The 27,959-nt window shown below is 41.5% G+C and overlaps 2 protein-coding genes across 4 annotated transcripts in view; both read right to left on the bottom strand.

The window, feature by feature from the left end:
• slc8a3 (solute carrier family 8 member 3) overlaps positions 1–20,398 on the bottom strand; it is a 136,808-nt gene extending 116,410 nt beyond the window's left edge. For 2 of the 3 annotated variants that reach the window (XR_014593419.1, XM_083924199.1), the window contains exons 1-3: positions 20,270–20,376; positions 11,109–11,663; positions 1,482–3,349 (exon numbers count right to left, since the gene is read on the bottom strand). Coding sequence is in view for 2 of the 3 variants with exons in the window: in XM_083924199.1 (XP_083780325.1) it covers positions 1,482–3,262 (1,781 nt within the window). In the remaining variant the exon portion in view is untranslated. Of the gene's footprint in view, positions 1–1,481; positions 3,350–11,108; positions 11,664–20,269 lie in introns of all 3 variants that reach the window. The other variant, XM_083924200.1, reaches the window with a different exon arrangement.
• Positions 20,399–21,234: 836 nt separating this feature from the next.
• Positions 21,235–27,647, bottom strand: cox16 (cytochrome c oxidase assembly factor COX16). The gene is made up of 4 exons (XM_083924964.1): positions 27,509–27,647; positions 25,016–25,093; positions 22,912–22,980; positions 21,235–21,740 (listed from the first exon to the last, which is right to left on the bottom strand). Exons 1-4 carry the CDS (start codon positions 27,566–27,568, stop codon positions 21,627–21,629), a joined length of 321 nt encoding a protein of 106 aa, XP_083781090.1. The 5' UTR covers positions 27,569–27,647; the 3' UTR covers positions 21,235–21,626.
• Between the last annotated feature and the right edge of the window lie 312 nt (positions 27,648–27,959).

Below are 27,959 nucleotides of genomic sequence, written 5' to 3'. Positions count from 1 at the left end.
CCTCACACGGGACAAAAGGCTGTAGTATCATACAATACATGGCTCCTGTGCAATGTGTGTTACAGTGCAGTAAGTCGCTGTTATTGCAACACTGCCAGATATGCCCACTCTGTCGTAAGCCTGTGTGTTTTGTAGTGCAGTTTTGTACCTATATGGCAAAGCTGACAAGAGTGCATAACATAAGCAATTTACATTAAAAAATATTACTCATAGATGCTTAACATGACTGCTCCCAGTAGGCGCCAGAACTCCAGTCTTGTCACTCATCACAGGTGTGTTTCCATTGTAAAATGTGGCCGCTCAGAAAGTTTCAGGGCATGCCCTCTCAAATGGCCGTTCCCTCGCCATGTTTCCATTACAAAAAAAGGAGGTGACGTATCACTCTGAATGGGTTTTGATCGCCAGTGATAAGCTGATTAGTGATACAGCAGCGCGCCATTCTTTCTCCAAGTGAGAAATACATTGTTGTGTGTGTGTGTGTGTGTGTGTGTGTGTGTGTGTGTGTGTGTGTGTGTGTGTGTGTGTGTGTGTGTGTGTGTGTGTGTGTGTGTGTGTGTGTGCAACCGGGCATCTCTCAGGGTAAAAAAAAACGGCCAGTCAAACAGCGGCTCGAGAGACTCACATGCAAATTAGGGCCGTTTGGGCGAGATAGACCGGCCTCATTCAGGGTATTCGACCCTAATGGAAGGCACCTCATGACACAGTCTGCCTGCCGACCTAAAACAACCATGTACTGATTATTTTATGGGCTTGAGTCTGCCCTGTAACCTTTGTTGTTATCATTTCTACTCTCTTTCTCTTTTTGTAATACTGTTCCTTTTCTTCCAGTTTCTTTCAGTTGAAGCACACATGACACAGACAAAATCCAGAGTTCGACAAAACAAAAGCAGCAGGGATTAGAGAAAGAAGCAGGCGGGGGGGGGGGGGGGGGGGTTACTTAAGGACTTCCTGTTTCCACAGTTGTGTGACAAATCCCAAAGTTGAGCCCCTATTGCATGCGACTCACAGAATTGCTACCAAAGCACTCTGATCAGAGCGAAATCTCTTGACAGGAAAACAAGAAGGATATAGAGTTCACACTCAGATGAGAGCGCACGCTGTCTAACCATGTAAAGAAAAAAAGGTCTAGAATTTAGTACAAACAGCACATGAATAGGTTAACAAAGTATGTTCTAAATTAAATGATGTCAAGAGGCAAAGAACATCTTTGTATCTTTGTATCTAGCAGACTGCTGAAATAGCTTTGAACTTGCTTTCATATACCGGTAGCTATCGTTTCTTGACAGGTTTATCACCATCAAACAAAAAAACAAAAACAAGGACATGCAAAAAAAAGCACACAACAAAAAGAACTTATTCATGACTCCTAAATGGACTTAGCCTCAGTTGAATAAAAATCTGTAATGGTAAATCACCAACACCACATTAATAAAAAGCAACTGCTGCACAACCCTGAGGGGGGAAAAAAGATGCTGTCTTACCAGGTTTCATCGTTTTTGAACTCAAGCTCTCCGTAGGTGTCTTCAAAGTCCTCCCCTCCTCCTTTGGCGAGACCCTCCATGGTGCGATAAGGCACAATGACCGTCCCTCTTGCTCCAGAAGTCCTTATCACTTTCACTTCCATAATACCCATGCTCTCACTGACGTGCACTGAGCTGCTCTCAAAGGTGAAGATGCCTGAATGATCGTCATCCAGAATGGTCACAGTGGCCACCGCAGGGAAGCCCAGCATGGCCTTTGGGTACGGGAGACTGTTGGGGGACAGAACCTCGTCTTCCGTCTCCAGGATGCGCAGATTATTGAGCCGCACAAAAAAGTGCTCATCCTCCTCAAAGATGTCGTCGTCTATGATGCCAATGTTTATTTCTTTGAACATCTCTCCTGGCTTGAACACTACTGTGCCCTCTGAGAACTCGTAGTCGGCCCCAGCGTTGGCCGAGCCGTCCTCCGTCTTATAATCCACATAGATCGTCTTGTTGATGTCGCCACCCTTTCTGGTGACAGTAAGAATGGCGGCGCCACAGTTCTCGAGGCACTGGTAGACAGCAGGATCAAATGTAATTCGAGAGACATACTCATCTGGCTCCTCCACGTGCACCTCTTGCACGCTGGTGCTCTTCTTCGCCTGCTCCGCGACATGTTTCTTCAGGATATTTCCTGCGCCTGTCATCATGCGTGTAGCTTGGATGCGGTAGAAGGCACGGCTCTTTTGCTGGTGCGAGAGAGCATAGTAGTTGGCCATCTCGACCAGCTGATCCAACTCTTTCTCGGGGTGTTTCTGCTTAATGTCTTTCAAGATGCGGATCATGTCCCGCCGGGACTCGTCTACCTCTTTGCTCTCGATCAGACCAATAAGATTGCTTGCCGCACCTCCGTCCATGAAGTGAGAGTTGACCATCTTGCCGTCCATCTCTATCCCCTTGGAGCGTTCGGCCTCCGTCTCGATGATGACACCCCTGTGTTTATCAGTGCGATACTTCTTGTGCATAAACTTGTAGAAGAGCAGTCGTCTGTCTGCTATCCATGCAAGGAATACGCATATGGGGAAGAAGGCCAGTGTGAGTAGACCCTCCCAGACCTGGACTTCATTGGGAGAAAACACAGCCAGAATCATGTAGAGCCAGATGTAAGCAAAGATGCTCCAGCCTGCGGTGACAAAGAAAACTCTGAGGTGTTTGATCTTGCGTACCTCTCCTTGGGGTATGACAGATACACAGAGGCCAATGATGACAAACATATTGAAGGCTGCACTGCCAACAATTGTGGCAGGCCCAAGCTCACCAGCTTTGAATCCATGTCCACAAATCTCAATTACAGAGAGCATAATCTCAGGGGCGGATGAGCCCAAGGCCATGAGGGTGAGGTTTGAGACCGTTTCGTTCCACACCCTAATAGTGGTGGTGGTTGTTTCCCCATTGGGCCTTTTGATTACAAGTTCCCTCTCTTGGGAGGTGATGACCTCAATGGACGCCATGAAGCGGTCGGCAATAATGGACACTCCGAGAAACATGTAGATCATAGCCACAAAATACACTATGACCCGTGCAATCTTGTCTCCCATGGAGGGATCCTCGGGGTACCAGATTGGCAGGATGATCCCTGTACGACACTTGGAGTTTCCTGTGCAGGTTGCATTGCTGGGGGATAGCAGAGGGCTCGGAGTGGTCCGGGCCTCTGTACAAAGGAAGGCTACAGTCACAGAGACCAGCCCCAACCAGAGGCAGGCTGATGACCCCGCTTTTACAGGCCTTGAACCCTCCATGCACCCTCCTTCGTCTCAAGGGTCCTTACCAAACTGACAGTCCCCCTGGGATCCAGCACTGGGCTGTGCTGTTTCTCCACCCACCACCTAAACACAACAGACAGAAACAACAGAGATTACTTGAATGCTTTTTTATGACACAGTGTGTTTATTCTTATGTTAGACAGCTTTCAAACAGTGGTAAAACAAAAGTACTGGCATTCTCAGCTCAACTCTTTTTAGAGCCTAATGGGCGCCGACCCAGATGCCATACAACTGGCAAATTAGGTTGTCAGCACTCACAAAGTATATAATACTTCTAATAATGCACAACAGAGGAAACAGACATGTTTCAGCCCTGGGAATTCCTCTGTGTTCCTCTGACAATAATGTACAACAGTGGTAAAACAATAGCATCATGCTGCTTTGCATCTTTTTACTAGATAGATAAATGCATATTTTGCTTGATAAACATTTATTGCACTTTCTTCATGCATTACATGTTAAACATAATCATTCAGCAATGAATGCAATTACATAATGGAATAGTAATCCAACCTTAGGGTACTTTCACATTTTTTTAAATCCCAAGTTCAAGGAGTATTTTTAGTATGAGTGTGTAAGACTGTATTTGCATTTCACATGGAGAAACACACAATGTGTCTGAAGCAAGAAAATAATGTCTCAATTTAATTTCCCTTCAAGTAGAAAGTATGCAAATTATCCCACTATCACTCTGTACAACTTCAATGAGTTAGTCAGCATAGTCATGAGACCTTTATGTTATCTATGAGAGGCGGGCTGGAAAACACTTCCCCATACTTAGAAATTCATGGGATTTTCAAGTCTGTAAACCACTATGTGAACAATGTAGATAACATTAGCTTAATAAAAATATTGGCCTGTGGGCTCATTTCTAATCATAAAGTTTATTTTCAGTTTATATGTGGATATGTGCACCCAATAATGTGGATTTGAGCGTGATTGTCTAAGATCTCAGGGGTAATACACAGCTCTGAACCAAACAGCTCGCTCAGCAGGTGTGCAATGTTGCCAAACTAAGCACTGTCCAAAATGTCGCATTGGCAAAAACAGCAGAGGGGAGGCAGGACACCGTCAAGAGGCAGACTGAAACAAAGGGTACAGATGCCCCGTCCAAATGCACTCTATACTGAGCTCTAAATGCACACTTACCACTTACACAAGACAGAGCAGCATTACAATAATAATGCAGACATTGTCCAAATTCATAAAAGCTCAGGCTAAGCATCTTACGCACCTCTTCAGCTCTTGTGAGATTGGACTGAACGGTTCCTTTGATGCTAATAGGCCAGAGGCAACAGGGGGCACAAGGAACAGTTAACCGCCCCAAACTTAAAAGATGTGAGCTGCTTTAAGAGATTACCCAGAGGATTTATTATAAAGGCTGTCTACTCAGTGGTACCTGTGATTATTTGGTGGTTCAGAAGGGTGGGTGGAGACCCTCTGCAGCCTCCACCACACCTTTGGGCCCATGAGAAGCACAGATAATTTAGTCTGAATTATAATTTTCTCTTCAGAGAGATACAGACTGCACAAATTAATCAATCTGTTCTTTCACTGGAGGATTAAAAAACTTTATTACTGCCACACTTGTTTCCCTTTGCTTATGTTGAGCTAAAATGTAGTTTGAGGTTTTCTAGATTTTGTGCCTAAAAGTGCATTCTTGTGTTCTGATTCCTGGTTAAAGGGCTGATTACCTCTAGGGCCGTCTGCACTTAAATGTGTACAGTACGCACTCATGGCACTTAAGGCCACTTTGGATAAAAGCATCCATTAAATGGCATATGTTATGCTGGGTAATGCAGATTTCTTATTTGATTTAAGTCTTGAGCAGTACACTGGATCTGAAGACTTTTAAAATAACTACTTGAAATTCCAAGGTGATATTTTTGGAAATAATATCCATCATCCAGACAGACCACTGGCTAGTTTGGCTAGCTGACAATTTTGTCAGTGGAGGTGATGATAGACAAACAGGAGCTGGCATATTTGAAGCACTCGCACCAATTTAAAAGCTAAATATTGCCTCTGGAACCTAAGCAGTGTTAACACACACCTAATGTCTGCAAAAAAAACCTGGCAAAGTTTCTATCAACGTGTTGTGTGAAAACTCAGGCATTAGCAAAACCAATGAATGTAGTCTGGAATAAATTAGTCCTAATATTTCTTTCTAAGGGATCATAACCTCAATAACATCAAGAGGTGATAAAAAATAAAAATGTAGGACATCTCAGCTTGAAATTAAATCAATCAGAGGTTAAAAAAAAAAAAAGATGATCACAGAGCAGCACGTTGAGCTAGAGGAAAAGGGGATGACAGCAAATGGCAGCAGAAGCGGGAGACAAGGAACTTATATTTAACTGAATCAGCAGAGCCATTTATATGGACAAGAGCCAGCAATGCAATCCCTGTGAGAACCAACAGCGCTGAGCACAAACAAAAACAAGAGGGGAAATAATTGAGTGACAAAGTTGTAACTTGATGAGAGAAACGTTGAATCTGAAAACTATGGATTTTGCAGCTGTTTGGACTTTTGTATCAATCTGAAAGTTAACTCACCTACAAGAATAAACTTTTAGGGATAAAGAAAATGTGTGTCATGCTCAAATTACAGCCATAATCGTAAATTATTTTATTTAAAAATACTTTAAAAACTGACAGCCGGGATGAGTTTTTGAAGGAGGCTTAAGGAAGTGTTTCTCCCTGTTTTAGAATCAGAGCAGCACTGCTGACCTGCTCCCTGTCTTTTTTATTGCATGGTGGCTAGCTGGGTGGATGGGCAGAAACTGCAATGAGGCAGAAACAGACAGAGCATCCAGAATTTAAAGGCTAGAGAGCCTCTCAGTATGTTACAACCTGGGGGCGGGAATGATTAAATGACTGGTCATTTAATTGTTAGGTGATATACAAGGAGGCAGAGTCCCTAAATCTAAAGTGTTGGATCAAAATCAACTCACATATTTTATACTCACAAAATTACAACATCATTTGCACCCTGGATCAATCTCACTATTATTAAACTATTCATTTAAAGAGCAAAACATTCGACATTCCTCAACTGTTGATATGATGGATACAGATATATGTGCACACATCCAGCACGGAGCAACATTAGCATTTATTTGCAATACAGAATTTATTATGTTTTGGACTCCACCAACTCTAGAGTGAAATATCTGTCTCTTTAGCTGTTCAATTCTACTTTATGTTCACCAGCTAGCAGGCTACTAACTGGCTTACTCTGTCCTCTGCTGTAAGGTGCTGTGAATGTAAAGTACACACTGCTACAGTCGAAAAATGACACTAGGACAGCTGTGAGAGGGAACCAGAACTGCAAAGACGCAGACCATAAAAACTAAAACTATGAGCTGAAATAATTATCTGTGGTTTTTATCACTGTTATCACATCTTTGGCAACACTTATAGCGTTCAGCGTTGATTGCAGATGTATTTTTGGATCTTACTTCCCCAAGTAGAGACCAGAAAAACAGCTTCACACACAAAAGAGTTGACAGAGCCTGTCGCATTAGCTCCGCCTACCCTCTCTGGCGGACCAACCGCTACTGGGTGACGGAAAACTGTCACTAACTGTGCGCTTCTTTTCCCGAGAATGTCGTCACCCACACCTAGTGCTTAATACTGCAAGTGCAAGGGCTTTTATCAGCCATAGGCTCAGTCCCCATTGTGTTACCTCAACAGAGATAGTGACTTTATTAAAATGAAGATCTTTGAGATTATTACTTTAATGTAAAAAAAAAAAAAAATACTCATTACAGCAGCTTTAAATTAGCTGCAATTTACTGTCCTTTTGACTTTCCGCTCAAGCTTTAATGCGGGCAGTGTTGGAGAGTTGTGTGTTCATGTGTGAATGAAGGAGAACAGGAATGAAAAAGAATGAATGTGCTCAGTCAGGTACAACAAAATGGCAACAAGCTAAAGATATAAAGGCCATAGAGTTTCACTGGACAGAGGGAGTCGATTACCTGCCTGGTTAGTATCCATTTCACCAGCTGAATAAAGGTGTGCTCACAAAGATTATTTTGTAATTGTACGCTGTAGTTGTGCTCATTTACTTGTCCCCCAAAAGACACATTAGATATTTGCGCTATTCTGTGAAATAATTTTAATCTCATTTTTTTTTGCATGAAGAAATGAATTCCTCACCCTTAAAGCCCCAATAGTATTACCACTAGCAATTCCTCTACTGCTACTGTTATTAATATTACTACCAATAGCATTAATATACTACCTGTACTCGCCAACACCACTCCTATAACCACCACTACTACTACAAGGCAGATTAAGGGATACTCCAGCTATTTACTGCTTCTGTAACAATCGTCTCCTGGAAATAACGTTTAGGCCTATAGTATTATTATTATTATACTCATTTGCAACAGGATATGAGGTTCTCAAAACTATCAATACTTTGATACTTTTCAATATAACGTGTTTCAAAATGATCTGTTGGAATGTGTTCAGTGGCTCTCCCTCTGAACCAGCCCTGTGTGCGGGATGTTCATTTTAATAAAAGAAAAGAATCCTGTTTTGTGTGCCATGGACGTTTTTATTCTTTTTGCAGCGGTCTCAAAAGAGCTACCGTGCATTGTTTTTGTATCAAAGTTTAAAATTGTACATTTAAACAGTACATGTTTTGAAAGACATGTAATGTCATGCAGATTTTATATCAACATAACGAAGAGACGTTGTTAATTAAAGTATATAGCAAGTCGCAAAGTATTGGTACCGAACTTATCAGTACAATGTTGAAAAAATAATTTATATGAAATAATCCATGCAGCATTACATTTCCCAACACCACATCACTGGGAAAAACATAAGCCTGATACAAACTTCCTTTCTAGGAGACAAGGTCGCCTGGAGACTTGTACAAGACAGATTGAACAAAAAAAATCAAAGCAGCATCAGATGATACATCCTGACATAAAGCCCCATTTACACCTTCTGATATCTGTGTCTGGATAATGATGGCTGATCCACGGCACTTGCATTTTTACCTTTAGCTACTGATTCTACATGTAGTTTTTGCCAGGCAGCAACGAACAGGAAGAGTTGACCTTTGAACTTACCGGGTGGATGTTTTCATAAAAATTAGATCATGTTGTTCATTACATTTACACCAGACCACCACCAGATGTGGTGCAGCCAATCGATGGCAAGCAGACCACAATATGTTCTGTGTGCACTTACAAGTGGCATAAACCGTGTTTCTCCTTCTCCAGACATACAGATCTCATGTTAATGCAGGTTGTAAATGGGGTCTTATTTCATAAAAGTTCCAGCAGTTTTGCAGCCTAAAATTCCCAGAATGCAACTCCACACAGGCTGAATGGTGCCCCTTTAACAAAATCCTCATTTTGCAATAAAAGCTGGCAATTTATCCAATGTGTTGTATTGATCAATTGATTGAGAAAGCATTCAAGAGACACAAACAGAGTCTAAGGCAACAATATAAAGCTCATTAAGATGATTACAGTTCAGGTGAGTTGATTTTGTATTTTAAAATATTGATTTCCCATCACAGCACAAAGTGAACTGTGTGCTGTCAGCTGATGCAGAGTGAACAATTCCACTTCTCTACGTGCAGCAACATTAGAGCCGCGACCCCCTAAATTAGAAGCTACACAAAACAATTTGCATACTAATTACTGTTTTAAGGATTGTATTTTTGCATTGTGAATGTAGAGGAGGACTGTTGCTGGAGTTTAATCAAGACCGCTCGGCTGCCAAACGTATTAAAAATCTACCGAAAAGACAAAGTTGTTCACGGAAAAAAAAAACGCACAGGAACGTAAGAGTCATATTGCAACTGACATATCTAAATTAAGGCCAAAGTTCAGCTCTGACATGTTATTCCAATTAAGTCCAACGCTGACCTCTTCAACTACAAAATAGTTGAGGGTGAACCCACTTAAACTCCATTCACACAACTTTTAAACGCTTTTTCCTTGAGAAAGGAAAAGGAAATGGATATTTACTAAAAACAAATATCACAGAATCTTTGACTGAACACCTCAATATTTATAATGCAATCACATATGTGATGACTATTGAGGACGTCATGCAGCACTATTATTATAAAGTTCAGAAAAAGTCAATGTTTCAGCCATGTAAAGATACTAAAATAGCAGCAAAAATCCCCAATTTCCACATGACAATACTTATCTCCCAGCTAAAAGAGCAGACCAATATAAATGGGGCTGGACTGATTTTTTAAGGAGATAACTGTGCAAATATTCTTATACAGAACCTACAAGCATTTTATCCAAATGATACCTCAAAGAAGTTCATATTTCCCCTGAATTTTATTTCTGTACCATATAAAAATGACTGAAGCGGCATTTCGACCACCATCAGGGGATAGTAATGCTTTTATTTAAGTCCAAACTGAATTTAACATTATGACATTTTTACCACTAAGTGGGGAAACATTATAGCTAATATTAGCTAAAATTATTGTATTTTTATTTACATTAAATGTGTCCAAATCAACGTAATAACTGTGTAAATAAAAATGTGCAAAGAAAATAATGTATTTCAAGACTTTTGTTAGGAGAAAGGAACCTGGACAATTGATTATTCATTCAGCAAAAATGCCAAAAATTCGAGATTTTAAACTAAATACATTTATGCTCTGGCTAATCAAGCCATGTGAATATATTCACACTGGTTTTGGGTGAAAAATGTGCCCTTTTGAGGATCTTCTGAAATGTCATGGATGAAAACGATGAATTGATAAAATCACACAGACAGATAGTTGCAGCTTTAATGAGTCTGACTCCAGATGACTTAGACCTCTAGCTGGTGGATTTTAATGAGAAAAGCAACATAAATGTTTGATCCCGTGCATCTTTTAGTGATCACAACCCTCTTATGCTCCCCGGCTGATGCACACAGCATAATGGCTGAGGCACTTGCTGCTCTGCTCACAGATCTCTTTTCCCTTTCCCTATTTTGGGACGAGGGTCTTGTTTAAAGGAGGCAATTTGAGCTGCACGTAAACATGGACTCAGCAGACACACAGAGAGCCTCAGCTGTTGTTGATTCATCATCATAAAGGCCCCTTTCGCTCCCTATACCGATGCCACAGCTATACGTGAGGGGGGAATCCCTGCTGGAGCACCCACAGGCCGATAACTTAAAGGGTGCACTGCATACAGGCCTGCGTGGAAACATGCACAGAGAACATGAGTCTAGATGTTCTCCTCTGAAACTAACGCTCATTACTGACTTCAGGAAACACAAAATCAACTCCAAACAGTTGCAGGCCGCGCAGGAGGAAATCAAAACACATACAACCCAAACTAAAGAGTCACATATCAAAATCTGGAAATCCAGGTGTTCAGCCAATCAGCGGCGGGACTGGCTCGCCGTGCGTAACGTCCAATATCCGATACTTGCGTTGACAGACGCCAATTATTATAATGGCACACCCATTAGACGGTATCACGAATACATTGCAGCCCGTTGCAATGGATCTTATCTGCACGACGATGATGATGATGAGGAGGAGGAGGAGCAGTGGGAGTATGGACAGGTCCAAAACCTGAGCAGGCTGAAGCGCTCCGGAGTGACGGACCACATCACATCACATCACATCACTTAGAGATTAGATTTGCAGCTACACGGATCTTCAAATGCCTCTAATGTGGTAACTTTAATGTTGCTGTGATCCTGCACATATTTAAATCGGTTCCTTGCTGTTTTATCACTGATGGGTTGGTGCCGGGTTGCATCACTCATTAAACACACTGATTATTTAAGATGACTGAGTTTGCATCATGCATTATTCATTGTAACCTACCTGGATTTGTATTCCGGGGGAGTTAATGTAGAAACTGCGAAATATAGCTCCAGTCCGCCCCCTTTAATATTGTTTCACCCTCTCAACAGTCTCAGTATAATCTCGCTGTTTGGATCTCGAGTCAAACGTGCTCCTCGGACCGAAATCCCGCGGTGAAGCCACTGTGTCGTCCTCATGTACGGAGAGGCAGGTCCCCTCAGCCTGCTCGGTATTGGCGATTGGATCACACCGGCCAGAGGTGATCGCCTTTCGTCCTCTCCTGCCTTGGCGCCCTCCTCCTCAGATCCTCCCTGTCTGACTGATTGACCGGGTCGCAGAGCTGTCAATGACGGGGGAGGGAAGAGGAGGGGGAGGGGGGTCGGTATTTTAAGATTAGAGATGGATTCTTCAGAGCCCGTCCGCACGGCTCTCCCTCCTCCTGCAAGCCGTGAATCAGCGCTCTCCTCCTCCCCCTCTCTCCGCTGCGATAGCGCAGGGAATCTATGATGTCGCTCCTGTTGGTGTAGGCACTGCCGGTGGAGCTCCTCTTTTCCCGGTTGTCTTCTCCACGGAACACTGCGATTAATATTAAACACAGTCTTGCATTAGAAACGCTCAGCTGTGCATTAAGTTCCCGAGGCTGTCAGCTGGACTTTGCGCACCATCGGAATGACCACGGTGTGTCCGTTTCTGGAGCTTCCTATGATTGCTGCAGATGAGCGCTTTATTTATACATTATCCTCCTGAGATAATCTTCAGTGATATTAAGCCTATTCTCGCGCAGTGGAAGTGTGAAACGGTTGCGCCCGTACAGCCCTCCGCCCCCCGTTTTTAAAAGTCACACAGACTGGCTCGGTTAGGCGCGCAACTACGTCACCATCGGCTGAGAGAAGAAACCTGCACCACAAAGCATGAATATCACTCAGGCCCACTGCCCACCATGCCAAGTGTTCACAACAGGAGGGAGGGGGAGTAGAGAGGAGGAGAAGATTAGAGTTAAGGTATCACCCACTATTTTACCTCCCCAGAGTGAGTATGATCACATGCTGCTAATTCAAGACACAAAAACACAACAAAACAGACAATTCAGGCTTTAGAAACACACAAATGGACTAAAGCTAGATGGGACATTCAATAACAGTTATTCTCATGCCATGTTTGTAGCTTAATGAGGATTATAGTAAATGTGTATGGTCTGCACAAAAAACATAGAACAAAATCACAAGGACAAGAATGGGTCTGTGAATGTTCTCATTTGTCCAGGTCATCGTTATCCTCAAAGCAATTTCAGTCAAAAGCAACTGGACTTGGTTATTTGTCTAGGAAGACGTTTCACCTCCGGTCCGGGCCGGACCAGTCCCAGCCTGGTCAGATGCGTACATAAACTGATGAAGCCTCTTGGATGAGAGGTGAAACGTCTTCCCAGACAAATAACCAAGTCCAGTTGCTTTTGACTGAAATTGCTTTGAGGATAAGAACAAGAATGGCACATTTATGAGTGCTGCAGTATGGACTGATGAGACGATGGGCCCCATGTAAGAGGCCCCAAGACAACCAATCTCAAAGAGTCGACTTTTAGTCATTTTGGGTCTCTTCATTGGGCACTTATTGTGCTTTAGATGGTTTTCTATGTGGTCATTTTGTCCGTCTTTGTGGTTATTTTACATCCATTTATAGTGGTTTTGTATCTCTTTGTAATTGTTTTGCATTGCTCTGATGGTTTTGCATCTATTTTTAGTCATTTTGCATCTTTTTGTGGTGGTTTTGCATTTATTTTTAGAAGAAAAACAATTCTGTCATCATTTAGTTTCCCTCATTTGTCATTTTACATCTATTTTTAATCATTTTCATTGTGTCTTTGTCAATATTTCTGTTTCTTTTGTCGTTTTGTGTCTACTTTTAGTCATTTAGCATCTCTTCGTGGTGGTTTTGCATCCCTATAGGCATTTTTTTCTCTTTGTGGTTATTTTTTCATCGTTTTGTGTATACTTGGGGTCATTTAGCATATCTGTTTTTTCAGCAACATTTCATCAATCAGGGCCATTGACTTTTTGGGCCCTTAATGGTCAAGCATCCATAAAGTCAAGGCTTGACCTTCAGTAATCCATCCATGCATATAAGAAGTTATACATGGACATACTCTACAAAAATAATATTGGATCAAGCCCATGGGAGTTTCAATAACCGTTAACTGATATTTTTAACCTGGTTCTCTCTCTTATAAATGTTGGAACTGTGGTGCAAAACATTAACCGTCACAAAGACAACACGTAGAGGGCCAAGTGTGCCAATTCATCATCAAAAGGCCCTTAAAAGAATAGTTGTTGGGGAAACGCACTTATTTGCTTTCTGGCTGAGAGTTAGATGAGAAGATACAACTCAAGATTGTCCAGCCTGGCTCTGTCCTAAGGTTTGTTTACCAGCAGCTCTAAATTTTACAAAGCGACATATTGTATATTGTTTGTTTTATCCACACAAGTGTAAAAGTGACAAATTAATTTGGTGTTTGTGTTTCTGACAAGTTGAGCTTGGTTTCCTGAGGGGTACACAGGGCACATTATGTCTAGCTTTACTTCCGAGGGTATTGCCAAGGCTTTGAAATGAAGGCTGGGGCACAGTCTCAGACAACATGGGAGCTATGATGCTTTGACGGATGTGTCCAGACAGAACCAGGCTTGCTTCCAGTCTTTGTACTAAGCTAGGCTAGGCTAAGCTAAGCTAAGTGTCTCCTGGCCTGAAACGAGAGTGGTATTAATCTTTCCATCTATGTCTCGTCGAGAAAGCTAAGATAGTCTCTTCCTTTAAACTCCTTTTGCTCAGGGTCAGCTAGAGGCCAGGAAACAGTCTCACCAAAAACTCATCCCTCCTTGCAGTTGCATTGCAAAACCCAATGATCTTCCATCCCCAGTAAGATGCATTACTAGTCGCTAGATAATGAGCTTCAGTGTGCACAGTAATCCGTAACCGCTCTGACGAGACACATAAACCCATAGAGACAGGAGCAAAGCAGGATGTTGACACTGCCACCACCTTCCATTACAGGCTCATACAGGCCTGAAGCATGAGAGGAAAGAATCTTAAAAGTCCCAGGGCAAAGTAAACTGTATGTAAAAGGAATACAAGTATTTAAAAGCCTTTTAATTAATTAGCAATGAATAAATAATGAATTATTATGAATCCACCCAGAAACAACACAGAGAGACGTGGAGCACCCATCTTAGTGCAGTATGAAGACTCTCTTTCTATCGGGATGGAGCCGACATGCAAAGCAGGACAAAAAGAATCAATTGGATTCGATTTTAATTACATAGCCCGGTACAGAATCTTATTAGCCTGTTCAGATTTCCATGCTTGTTAAATTCAAATATGAAATTCAAAAAACATTTGCTTCCCAAATGGGGACAGAAGGGAAGAGACGGGACAATCTGGTCAGCCAGCGCCCACCCTCCACCCTCCACTCCCTCTCCATGTAATGCTGTAATTAGTATGGAGAATATGGTTGGCTGTCTTAATGAAGTTTTCTTATCTGCCGGAAAAAGGGTGGAGGCAAGAAAACACACTGGACAGATTGGTGCACAGGCTCTTTTGAGTGTACCTGCACCGTGCATGAACCAGATTTGAATTCAACGCTTGCTCTTGCCTCTCTCATCAAAGTCCTCCATGCGTTCACTGATGATTAATGGATTATACTTGTAATCAACACACCAGGCTTGCTTGTGCTTCCCACTGAGAGGAGCCGCAACTACAAAGGCGGACAGGCTTGATGGCCATAGCCCTGAAACATTGATTCTCTAAAAGAGGAAAGCAACTTCACCCTCTCCTTCCTGTTTTGTGCCACAGCCTCACTTGATGGGAGGCTGCATCTCTGGATCAGTTTCATGAAAACGTCTGGCTTGCAGCAGCAGAGAATCTGGAGCAGGAAACGATACAGTACAGCCCAGGAGAATAATGCTGCACTTGCACTTTGTGATTTGTATTTTCTCTCTCCATGCTGCGCTCGGCACTCTGCACATGCTGATAATTTGTAGACTGGAGTTGAAACAACTCCAGTGGATAAAAAAGAGAGAGCGGGCAGGGTGAGGGGTGGGGGGTCACCAGGGGAGTTAACAGTGACATCGCCCCTAGAGCGACGTCCACTTATGACGGCCAGTAATGAACAGTGAAGCTGTGAAATGACAAAGGTAAAGAGTCAACTCGAATCAGGATCTAAAAACACCTCAAGGCTGGAGGGCCACTTCCTGTCACCGGTGAATGTGTGTGTTTGGAGGGTGGTGGTGGCGGTGGTGTGGTCAGACAGAGTAAAGCACCAACCTCAAGGGCTCACTTTAAAAGATGCATGGAGGTAAAGGGACACAGCATTTGAGTTACATGTTAATTACAAAAAACCCTCACTTACCTCAAGTGCTACCTGTCATGCAAATAGTTTTGGTTTTATTTGCCTAGATTTGGAGATTCCTGCCTTTACCACACTGTGATGCAGCTGAGATTCAATTTGTGGAGCTCACAACTCTGAAAAATGTAATTTCAAAAAATGTATTTCACTCACAATAGTACCCAAAGTTTGGTGCTTGGGACTAGTTTACACAAAGCCATCTGTATTTGTGAACACAACTTGTATGTCTGCGAGTTGTGGAGTAACCGCTGTTTTAACGTGCTTTCAACAGATTTCATTGGGACCATTTCTTTCGTATGAACTAGTTCCAGCCAGGACTCCGTTTCTTTCCCATATGGCGAGGATTCATTTTATCCTGTCCTGTCTCTTTTTGATGTTTTTAAACCTGGAAGAATAAAACCAAAATGAATGGAGCCAAAAAGATACCGCAACATCAGACTGTATAAAATACATCTGAGGCAATTAAGAGATATTCTAATATTTAAACAGGCTTACCTCTTCAGCCTATAAAAAAATCTTAAACTCAAACGGTCTTTGGCCGTAACCTGTAATCACAAACAGTTGCTTCATATGCCATACAGCACCACTGTCGTCCCATATGCATGCATTACCTTGATAGGTGCACATAATCATATAGAGAGTAGAGCTGGTTGCTCTTCATATAACGCTCCATAATCTTGACAACCCTGCACTAATAAATCCTCTCCTCAAATAAAACCCTGACATTCCATAAATATACAGAGTGCAGTGCAGATAGAAAAGGAGCCTCTCTCACTTAAATGTACTTTCAGCTCAAATAAGATCCATAGAGACCGGTATTTGCACACATAGTATAGCTCGTCTATGGAGAGTGCCCCTTCTGCAGCTGCAGCTATTGGAGCCGACCATTCAGTGGTTCATTGGTCCGGAATATATTTGCAGAGGAAGATGGGTGAGAGAGGGATACCCACACTGACTTCATTACATCAGAGACACAGTGTAGGACACTGGACTCCACACTCAGCTACTCATCTCCCTTGTGCCTTATGGTGCAGAATGAAAGAGAGGAAGAAGGGGAAGAGGATCAAAAGCAGGCGAAGACAGGATGAGACAGAGATCAAGGCAGAGGGGTCGGATCGTCCCGGGGTCTCGGCTTGCGTGCCGGACAGCCGCACGCTCGGGGGCCCAACAGCCACGTCTCCATGGCAACGCGTGGCCCCTGCCTCGGTCCTGGGGAGAGTGGAAGTGACGGAGGCGATCTGTGCTCGTTCCGTCTGGTTCATTATGTGGGGAATGAAGTGAAACAGCCAGGGGGTGCATTTGTTCTGCGTGGACTACCCCTCAGCTGCCAAGCGTCTGTCTATTTATAGCAAATGAAACAGAGAGGAAGAGAGAGAGACTAAATAAAATCAGCACAGAGGCCATTTCCCCTCTCATTTTCCTCCCTCCTCCATGTAGAATAACCCTATTTTTTTGTTGTTGGGTTCTGCAGCTCACTGTGACTGACAGTTCAGTGAGTCAGTAGTGAAGGTTGAGGCTTTCACTGACCACAGCTTCACTGAAAAAAATGTTTCCTTGGACAAAAATAATCATTATGATCTGTAACAATTCAGAAAATGTTGAAAAAAATCTTCCTACAGCCCTATGTGACATCTTCGAATGTCTTATTTTGTCTGACCAGCAGTCCGAATCTTAAATCTTCACATTTGAGAAGCTGAAACCAGCAAGTAATCTGCATTTAATCATAAATAAATGACTTGAAATGATCAAACTTAAGTTCAGCTAATTGGTTCTTAAAGTGCTAAATAACACCCTTTCTTAGTATACAAACTCCTGAAATAATAATGCAACAAACAAATTGTTCACTCGTGTTTTTTACTGTTTTGCTCACAGGCATTGGGATTTTATGCATCCGCTGTGGGCTCCTCACACATTTACGGACCAAGAGAGCTGCTACAAAGACTGCAGTGTTAGAGTGGGAGAATACTAAAACAGAGAAGCAAGAGGTTTCCACCAATATTAGACTGAGAGCGGGGTGAGTTGAGACAGATTTTTACTCAAAGTGTCTTTAAAGTGAGGGCATGACAATTAAAATATCTACATATACATGGATCTAAAAAAATATATGACTTTCCAAAAATAAATGTCTCTTGTCCCCAATGAGGGTTGAGTTGAGCTACACAGTAAATTATGCCAAGGAAACTTAAAGGGGAATATCAGTATTTTTCAACTTGAACCCTATTTCCATATGTATTTTTGTTGAAGTGACTAATGAAAATGGTCCAGTATTGAGTGCAAGCGCAGCAACTGGGCAACAATGTTATCAAACGGGCAACTGCACATTGTCAATGTTCGTCCACCAAAAGAGTCTGTTTTTGCCTCAGATAGTTATTATAAGTGTCTCTGGAAAGATTGTTATCCTATAACAATAACAATAGCATCATCTAAAGAAAAGAGTGCAGAGCTGGAGACAGAGCGGAGATATGCTAATGCTAATAGCTAAAGTTACTATGTTGACCTGCATCTATAGCTACAAACCAAAGCATGACAGGATAAAAGCAACTTTCCATAATGTAGTGAGACACTTACTGTATAATGACAAGCCAAGCTCAGTTCACAGCGGCCAGGCTGCAGCGCTCATTAGTGGACCAGTTTAAAAAAAAAAGTTATTGCCATAAGTCACTTACCCAGAAATACATGGGGAAATAGAGTCCAGGTTAAAAAAAAAACCTGAAATTCCCCTGTAAAGCAGTTCATAGTTGCAGATTTAGTCAGTTAATGTCAAAGGTTTAGTCATTTTGTGAAGGCTTCTCCATACGCGAGGTGACTTTTAAAGATTTGAGGATTCAATAGGGAATCCTCCCGCCGTTCACAGAATGTGGTCGAATATTTAGTATTTTGCTCATGGAAGTGAATAATCATGTCTCTCATCTTTGTGAGGAATGTCTTCTTGTGAGATAATACCAGTGGTAATTAATCTTCATCTGGAGTGTGTGAGTGTTTGGGAGGAGGGATTTTTCATTCATCAAGAGGAAAAAGACTTGAGAGCTGCCTGTTTCTTCTGCAGAGTGTTCCCACATCAGGGGCCGTATTCACAAAACATCTTAAGGCTAAGAGTAGGTCCTAACTTATTAACGTATTATTGATTTAGGAGTAACTCTTAAAAATAAGGGGAATTTCACTCCTAATTTTAGGACTCTTTTATAAATCTATAAGAAATACATCAGGAAGGGTTGCTGCAGTCACAGTTTGGAGAGATTAAGTGATAGTGAGCTTTTAAAAAGGCATGGCCTTAATGGGGATGGCATTATGAACGTGGTAGAGTTGGTCAGGAATGACATCACATCACCAACCAATAAACACCACCCAAAATCACCAGATTACAACACTTCGCTATTTGGCCACGGCAAAAATGCAGCTGCATGAGAGGGAATGCAGCATTGACATGCATGCAGATAGTTTGCCATGCTTCTCTTTTTTGTCTTTGTAGAGATCCTGACTCCAAACTTTCCTTTGATAACACTTTTCCTTTCATCCACAAGTTGAGCGAGGAGAAGGAGATGGTCATTGGTCCAGTTTGGTTTTCTCTTCCGTTTTGGCAGAGCGGATGTGTCTGTATCAGCCATGGTTATTCTAGCCCTATAAATAAAATGCTTCTTATAAAAAAGCTTATATATCCACTGATTGTCTAATGAGCTGCCAGACTTGTACGCCTACCTGGCAGACAAGAAGAAGAACATACTTGATCAAAAAGTATATACATGGTTCAGCAGCGTCACTCATGGCTGCAGATTTACATCTAGCAGCCACAGATATTGTAATATTTGGCCAAAGGGCAAGTAGAAGTGCTTTCATTAGTGGGTCATATAATCAACCATTGTTTTAACTCACTGTTTGATAGATGGTAACTTAAAAGACAATTGAATAGTTGAAAATCTTACAGAGTCCATCTTTAACTAAGAACTTTTTGTGCTCCTTGGGAGTACTCTTAGCGCTAAGACAAAATGTTTTGTGACTACGGCCCTAGAGCTGTGATGATCTGGCAGCAGGAACTCTAAAGAGCTGCAGATGAGATGGGCCCCAGAGTTGAGGGATGATAGTTATTTGGTGTTTCCGAGCCCTAAATTTCATGCTACATGATTCTTGTTTCCAAGACTTCATTAACTCTCCCGCTCGTAGAACGAAGTAGTAAATATTGAATTTGATTTCCTCTTTTCTTAGCCATGTCTAATGAATATTTGATGGCCTTTTCTTGCATTTAGAAATAAAAAATTGAACAGCACGTGAAAGGGGGCGGGCCTTCTTCAAATTAGCGGCTCTAACTTCATCATGCATCCCGACAGCTCGCTTACGATAGCGAGGCCTCCCGGACTGACCCATTTTGGCCTCTGACGACTACACCCGTGCCACATTCTCCAGAAAAGAACCACAGTGTGCTGTAACATATCTTCTGCTTCAGCGCTCTTAAGTCTCCTTCACATGGTTCATTTGAAGCGGGCTGTATGGAGAAGCTGAGAGGCGGTATGGCTGTGCACAGTTAGTGAGGTTACGGATGGTTCAACAAACACACAGCTAATAAATATGATGAGTGTGTTTAAATCAAATGAATAAATACGTGAATTATAAATAGCTGAAAGTGCAGTCATATAAGATGATTTTACAAAACATGTCATCTGCAGAATATGGAGAAAAAAATGGCACATATGGTCAGTTAATCAAAAAACAGTCAACAGATTTCACTGGAACTACTTTCTACCAAATAAATAGTCCCTATGAATGTTTTTAAAAGCCTTCCACCACTGCAGCCAACCTTAGAGAAAGAGAAGACACATCCTCCAAAATAGACTTCACACCGTCCCATCGACCATCGTCAAACTCGCCATTTCTTCCTCCCCACAGTTGGAAACAGCAGCGTCCTTGCTGCAGTCTTGATTTTCAAACAGTAAACAACTCATCACAAACTGCCCAGGGGCAAGGCTTGTGGAGCATCCAGAATAAGTGTGTGATTGACCTCTAAGATTACAGATGCACCAACATGTGACCGCTCTAAATTTAGAGAAGCCTCTTCAATAACTGAAGCCCACACATACACACCGCAGACATTTTTATCAACACACAGCCCGGGCGAGGAAGACAACCCCACGACAAATGACTTGATTAATCTGTTTGGTGGATTAGAGGCCTGACATTCAAACCAACCGACAACAGAGCGAGAACATTTCGATCTGTACAACCTGTGCGTGAAAGAATAATCCTCACATATGAGCTGTTGTTTGTGTCAGAGCCGCCGAAACACTGGATATTAAAGTGACTCAAAAATCCTGAGCATAAAAAATGTGATTACAGAAAATGTATCCCAAGACATTTTCATACAGACCTCTGCAGCTGAATAATATTCATTACATCCTATTTCACAAACTGAACGAGTACAGTACATACATTATCTGTCAGTCACCCAAACGTTATTTATACGTGCAATCTGAAGACTTGCTGCAAAAAATCATGTTCTTTTGGTTTGTAGAACAAAAGCAAAACAAAAAAAGGTAATACTATTTCCATTATAAACGTAATAAATCCACCGCGTTCCAAAGTAATAACTGTCAGAGAAACAGATTACTGTCGAGACCTATAAAGCCTGAGGAAAGGCTGGACTGTTGTGTTATTTATTCTTTCAGACTTTCAACTGGTAAATCAATGCAACATCGTTGTAAACAGACTCGCCACATCTATGAGCTTTTGTCAAAAACAAAAGTAAAAATAACAATTTGGATCAATAGAACATAATTTATTGAGACATGGATATCATACACTGATATATATATGTTTTCTCTCTTTGCTCTCTCTGTGAAAAGGTACAGCAGCACACAGATGTGCCACCTACTGGTTGGTTTTTTATTACAAACCAACAGGTGACTGCTTTATACTTGCATGTATAAAATGGATGGACATAATTTGAAGCACCTGCATACCCAATTTATAATTTATTTTACACAATTTATTTTATAATTTAATTGGATTTAAAGTCCAACACAAACCAAGACGACAGAAGTCAAGTCCACGCTCGGAAGCTACAGCGTCCGAGTTACTGGAGTCCCAGGGGCGCCTTGGCTGCAGGCGCCGTCCTGCTTCAGCGTGCGTGCAGTCTGTCCTGCCTGGCGTCTTCGGCCTCAGTCTTTTTTATTCTGCCTGGCACGCTGCTGCTCCTGGTACTCCCTGGAGTCCTCCCAGGGACGAGGGCCACGGATGTTCTTCCACTCTTCCAAATTCAACTCCTTCATCTTCTGCAGGAAGGACAAAAAAACAACAACGGCAACAGGTTTAAGCTTCAGGGTGCCAAGAATTCAACACTTGACCAGACAAAAACAAAAAGGAGTTCTTGAATGGACACAAGACAATATGTCAAAGTCAATATCAGATTCTCCGTTTACTTACTGCACTTTGAAATGCCCAGATGTAGAGAATTCAAACCATCTGTTATGTCACACAGGTGAGAGGAGGCAAGAATTAAGCTGCTTTTTTTTTTTAAGAACAGCTTCAGTAACCCCCCGCCTCAAACATCGTTTTGACGTTGAATTAGAAGGGCCGAGTCTGGTTAACCAGAATCTCGCCAGATGAATTTTGTTCCGCCTTTCTTCCGCCTTGACTCCGCCTATCTCCACTCAACCATCTGGGATCGCTCCATAGGAAAGTGATTTCAGGTGGTTGAGCCAATCGGGCTGCCGGGCGGGGTTTTGTAGATGTGCTGAGCGGGGAAGCAACTGTTGTGGTTCAGAAAAAAATGGCGGCTCGCTGCTATTTCATCCGTGTTGTCCAATCTAGAGAATCTTTCTTCTTTAAAGGAACACCAGAGAACGGCTCTGGAGGCTTTTGTTGGTGGAAACCATGTCGGCTGTTCTGTTTTACTTTTCCCTGCGTCGCTCTCATCAGCGTCACAGGTCGGTTTCGATGTGAGTGGTTGAAGTAGCACGTCAATAAAGAAGACGGACAATTGGTCTATCCAATTATATGCAATTTTTGATAAGGCCCAGCCTCCTGAAACCACTTTCCTATGGAGCGATCCCAGATGGATGAGTGAAGCAAGGAGGAACGAAATTCATCCGGAGAGAGTCAGGTTAGAGTCTGGTTTCTGTGACTGACAATCCCACAGGAGAGACTATGCCCAGTAATCCCCATAATTAAACAATACAAATTCTCTATGAAGGCCGGCAATATTAGTACCAATAGACGTCTAAAGGGAGCTGTTGCACCTTTATTACATCTAACCTGGCTGCATAAGAGTTTTTAGATTCAAGGTAAAACAAGCTCTTCGACACCTTTTAAAGCATCTTGCATTCTGATGGCACCCTATAAGAGCAGGTGTTGTTCACCAGCTACACTGTGTTGCAGACGCACCACCACAGTTTCTTTCATCTCCTCTGCCCTCTTCAGGGTGCCCAGTCTGTGTCTCCTTACCTCATACTCTTCCTCCAGCATGGCTGACTGCTTTTGGACGTTGACTTTGGCCTCCAATGAGGGATCCAACTGAGAGAGAGAGAGGAGCAGAGGAGAAATGTTACAATACGGAGCTTTCTGATAGAAAGGCACGCACTTACAACAGCACAGAGGAAATTAAAAAAGAAGAAAGTGATAGATGTTGAGGGGCTCTTTCTTTCAGAGAAGGATTAGGTGGGTATCGATATTCAAATAAAGCCATTTATCTTTTTAAGAATCTTGAAACCGTTTGTTGCAACAACTGAAGCAGCCTCTCATCCTCCTCTTTTTTGATTTTTTTCTTTCACATATAAACGGTCTGCAGATGAGGTGAAGTCGTTTTCAGGCTCAAAACCGTGTGGAAGAGACCAGCACTGAAGACTTTTCTCTCCGGTGTCAAAGTCTAGACTCTCCAAACCCAGAGGGAAGAACTGATTTACCCTCTTTTTACTCTCTAAAATATTCTGCTTGATTCAGCGCCAACATCACCAGGTTTTACTCAAAAAAAGGAGAAAAAAATACGTGTCTGAGGGTTTTGGGAGAGAGAGCCGAGTCCAACGGAGCTATCTGGGTTTTGCAATTCAAATTGATTTTGCCTGAGAACAGGAGTGAAATGAATCCCATTCTGAATCATTACTTTTAATGAGTTCTAATATTTCACAGCAATAATGCCACAGTTACTCGGGTGACTGATGAGTTTCATAATTCCATGATTGATTTTTAATTAGACCTACATTACTACAGCAAATACATATATAGAATATTTTAGCAGCCTTCAGACCAGGGAATTAATAGCCTAAGTAATTAGTATGATACCTACTATGGAGGTGTTATTAGCTTTCCTCAACTGCCACAAGGCTGAACCTCAAAAACAAACTGAGAAAATGAAGAAAATCTCAGAAAAAACCTGGACAGAGAAGGCAAAAAGGCCTTGAAGTTCATCTCTTCCTTTCCGGCTAAATTAAACTGTTGAAGAGAAAATGCTAATTGGATCATACAGTGACTTAACTTGTGATTCAAGTGGGCAAATATCTGTGTGAACACAATAATGGAATCAGCTGATAACAGCTCCAAGTAAGAACTGCAAGAGTGGTTTTTAATCATGTGCATTTGGACAACTGTTTAGATATTCCATGCATTAAATCACATGTGCACACACACGCTGAGCAGCAGGGTTGAATCTTTAATCCACAGGGTCTGAGAGTAGAGATGCTCGGCCTGCCGCAGGACCCGTCAGAGGAGAGTGGGAGAGAGAGAGAGAGAGAGGGAGAGAGAGAGAGAGAGAGAGAGAGAGAGGTATATATATATATATATAAAGAGATAGATAGAGAGATAGATAGATAGAGTCGTGTGGGGGCAGCTGTACAGGCACGCTGCCAGGGGCACGATGCCTCCCTCCAACGTCGTCACCCACAGTCTACTGCCGCCTAACATGGACAGTAATAAGAAAAGATGCCCCTGCCATCTGCCTCCCACCCACATGACGTGCATCTGCGTTTGTCAAAGCAGAATAGCACAAAACAGCCACTTCCCCTCGCAGCCACCTCATCAGATTGTGACGGCTTCTAATAGAGGGCTGGTCTTCTGTCATTCTAATGAATTGTGTCCGTCATTTAGTGAATTATTAGAGCTTGTTCTCACTTCTTGTTCTTGTACTGACTCACTAAATGGGTTCCAAAAGCTTTTCAGTGTTGTATGCCTGCAGTGTCTGAAGTGACGGATAGATCATTTATCTAATTCTAATAATAAATAGGCCAAAATCAACCACACTGCACTGTGAGATCCCAGAAGAATCTCTATATGTGTGCTATTTTCACACCACTAAATTCCTAGTGTGCAATTGTGTGTGTGTGTGTGTGTGTGTGTGTGTGTGTGTGTGTGTGTGTGTGTGTGTGTGTGTGTGTGTGTGTGTGTGTGTGTGTGTGTGTGTGTGTGTGTGACCACTAGGAGGAGTCATTGCACACACACTTCTTTCCACCGTTTTCTTGTAATGGTGGAAATGTGAGAAACTTCATCTTATGTCACAAATATCATCAGCATCTCTCCATCAAATATATATAAAATAAAGGAGACATTTACTACAAACCTTTTTCCTGATCTTCTGGGCATCATACCGAATTTGTGTAAACTCTCGCAGTCCAAAAGAACCTCCAACTACGAGCAACTGCAAAAACACAGAGTAAATATAATTCAGTCCTTTGGCCACTGATGTTGGAGCATTGCAGAGAATTTAATTCAACAGAGCTTGGAGGGTGTTTCTTCTGAATCATGTAGACACGACATTACAACACACATAACTTTTTACAACTTAGTTGTCATTTGAGCATCAATTATCCAAGAACCCGATTCTTTCGTCCAAAATATGCAACACAATTTAACAGCGCCGCTAATTATTGTACAGCCTCGTAAACGGCCATAAAGTTGAAAAAACACCCCTCTATAAAACTGAACATTATAAACTTCCTGAAGAAAGAGTTTATCGCAGGGCTGTTTGCAGCTTCTGATTCAGCAGTTCAGGGAAACTTCAATGACAGTATTGATCTACAGATTCTGTTTTCTGCATCACTTCATCCCGCTATGAAGTGGTGATGCTTGTTAAAGCCTTAATGCTGTTTAAAACACACTTTCAGATTTGTGAAACCTTTAGTTAATTTAATACAGCATAATAATAGGCTACATAATAATAAACTATATTCATAATAGATCAGCTTAGCTTTTAAAAAAACTTGACATTCATACCTGTAAAACCTGGACTTGGTTAACGAGCAGACTGCCGTAAATGTTTAACACAGTTTCAGATTTGTGAAATATCTTTGAGATAGCATAACCAGACCACATCACGTCAGGTCTAGATCAAAAACTATGATACTTAAGACTTGTAAAATCATACCCAGATTAACTCAGAGAGGCTAAAGAGTGTTTTAAACAAGCATTTCATCTTCTTGTGAAAACACAAACAAGGGCGATTCACCAATTATTTCACATCCAGGCTGCATCAGACCAAACCCAGGAACCAGACAAATCTACAGACTCGTGTTTTATCTGATGTAGCCTGGAAGACCGGGTCCAGATTTTTTTTTTTTAATTAACTTTGGCAATTCATTTCTTACTTTGTTTAATTAAAATGTTGTCCAGACATGACCAGTCCAAATTTAGATTATTGTTCTACATCTACCCAGACTTGGTCTGATGTGGGCTTGGTTGGGGGAAAAAAGTGATTTCACAAATAAAATAAAGATACCAAAAATCCAAAAGTGTGTGTAAACAGTTACTGGAGTCCAGGTTTGACAAGTGTAAAGGTTTTTGGGTGTTTCTTTGTTTTTTTAAAAGCTAAACCTGGTCCATTGTGAATACGGAAAAATTATATTTTTTTGCTTTCATAAATAAAATTTTACTTATTATTTAGCTGCACTGAAACTGACACTTTCTATTGAGCAGACTTTACTTATTTACTGTTGCTGCTCTTGTTTTGTTGATTTCTTTGTCTGTAACTTATTTTACGTCTTATCTTTCTTTCTTTCTTTGTCTTACACCAAGAGAAGTCAAACAAAGTTTTGTTGTACATCCTGAATAATGACAATAAAGATGAGTTCATTCATAAAACAGAAAGTGAGTTTTAAACAGGGTTCCTACACCTTTTCAAAAGTCAAAACCAAGTACCTTTAAAGCATTTCAAGGTGCATTCATGCTTTTCCAGCACCTTACGGTAAAATACAGTGGTAAAATACATATTCATATACAATACAAGACTCAGCAGTCAGTACGTATTGTTGCACTTGTTGGTCACATTAAATTAGATGTTGTTGTCCTATAAACTGCCAACAAGATGTTTTGAGACAGATTTCTACAGAAGTACTACAAATTAAAAGAAAACTAACTCGACAGAAATATAATCACCAACTTCTGATAATCCGTTAATCATCAAAAGTCATTTTTCATGCAAAAATGTCAGAAAGTTTGTTTGTCAAATATGGATATCTTCTTTTCTCTGTGTCATATCACATATAACTTCCCATATAACAGAAATGTCATGCACTTTATTCAAAATCCAAGCACTTTTAAAACCTGAACAGAGTTCCTGCAGGTGCTGGAAATCCTTGAAATCAGAATCATAATCATAAATACTAAATAATCCCGGTGGATATTATGTCAAACACTTGAATGTTAGTGTGGTGTTTCCGAGGATATCCAGCACCTGCAGGAACCATGTTTAAACAGCGTAAAAGCTTTTTTACTAGAATATCTTACTTACACCATTTAACAACAATAATGCATGTTAAACTTCAGCGTCATGCGGTGCTGTTATATTTCAGACTGCTACAGTTTTAGTTGCAACTGGGTGATTGAATAAAGTTGATAATGCTTTGAAGCTCTTACATTAAATATGCTAGTTGCTAAGTTAGCACAACAGATACATCCTGGTGCTGATCAGTTTACAGTGAATTACAGGTAACTACATGGATACATTTAATTTAACCTTTAGCACATCTTCCGTTAAACAGTATAACTCAAAGCTAACGTAGAGGTGAGGGACGGTTTTAAGAATAAATACGTAACACAGGATAAAAACGTTACTTACAAGCATAGGGATCCCATATTTGACTGTTTTGTTTTTCTGCAGGGCCTTTAGGTTAAACATGACTCCTCTCTGCCGCTACAAATCCATCTTACGGATGAAAACACAGCAGGTCACAGCTGGGACACGTTTCCTGGATGAGTCCGACGCACCAAGTGGTCCGTGTAGTTGTGAAGACTCGTTCAAAGGTTCCGGTGTCTGTCTGTGTCTGTGTCCGTGTATGTATTTCCATCGGGGGGTTCAATTATGGAATAATGCCCATTTCAATTTGAAAATGTGCAATTTTGGTTTTCAAGAAAATTGTTTTGATGCTATTTTTGAGGGTTACAAATTTGAATAATGTATTTACTTTTTGTTTCTTTACTTATATCATTTTCTTTTTCTTAGAGGTGGGTAGATTTAATGGAATATTTAAAAAAAGCATATGTAAACTTTTTCTTCAGCCTAAGCCTTT

This window comes from Echiichthys vipera (genome assembly GCF_963691815.1).
Source record: "Echiichthys vipera genome assembly, chromosome: 12".
NCBI lineage: Eukaryota > Metazoa > Chordata > Actinopteri > Perciformes > Trachinidae > Echiichthys > Echiichthys vipera.
This window is presented reverse-complemented; position numbering and strand designations above follow the sequence as displayed.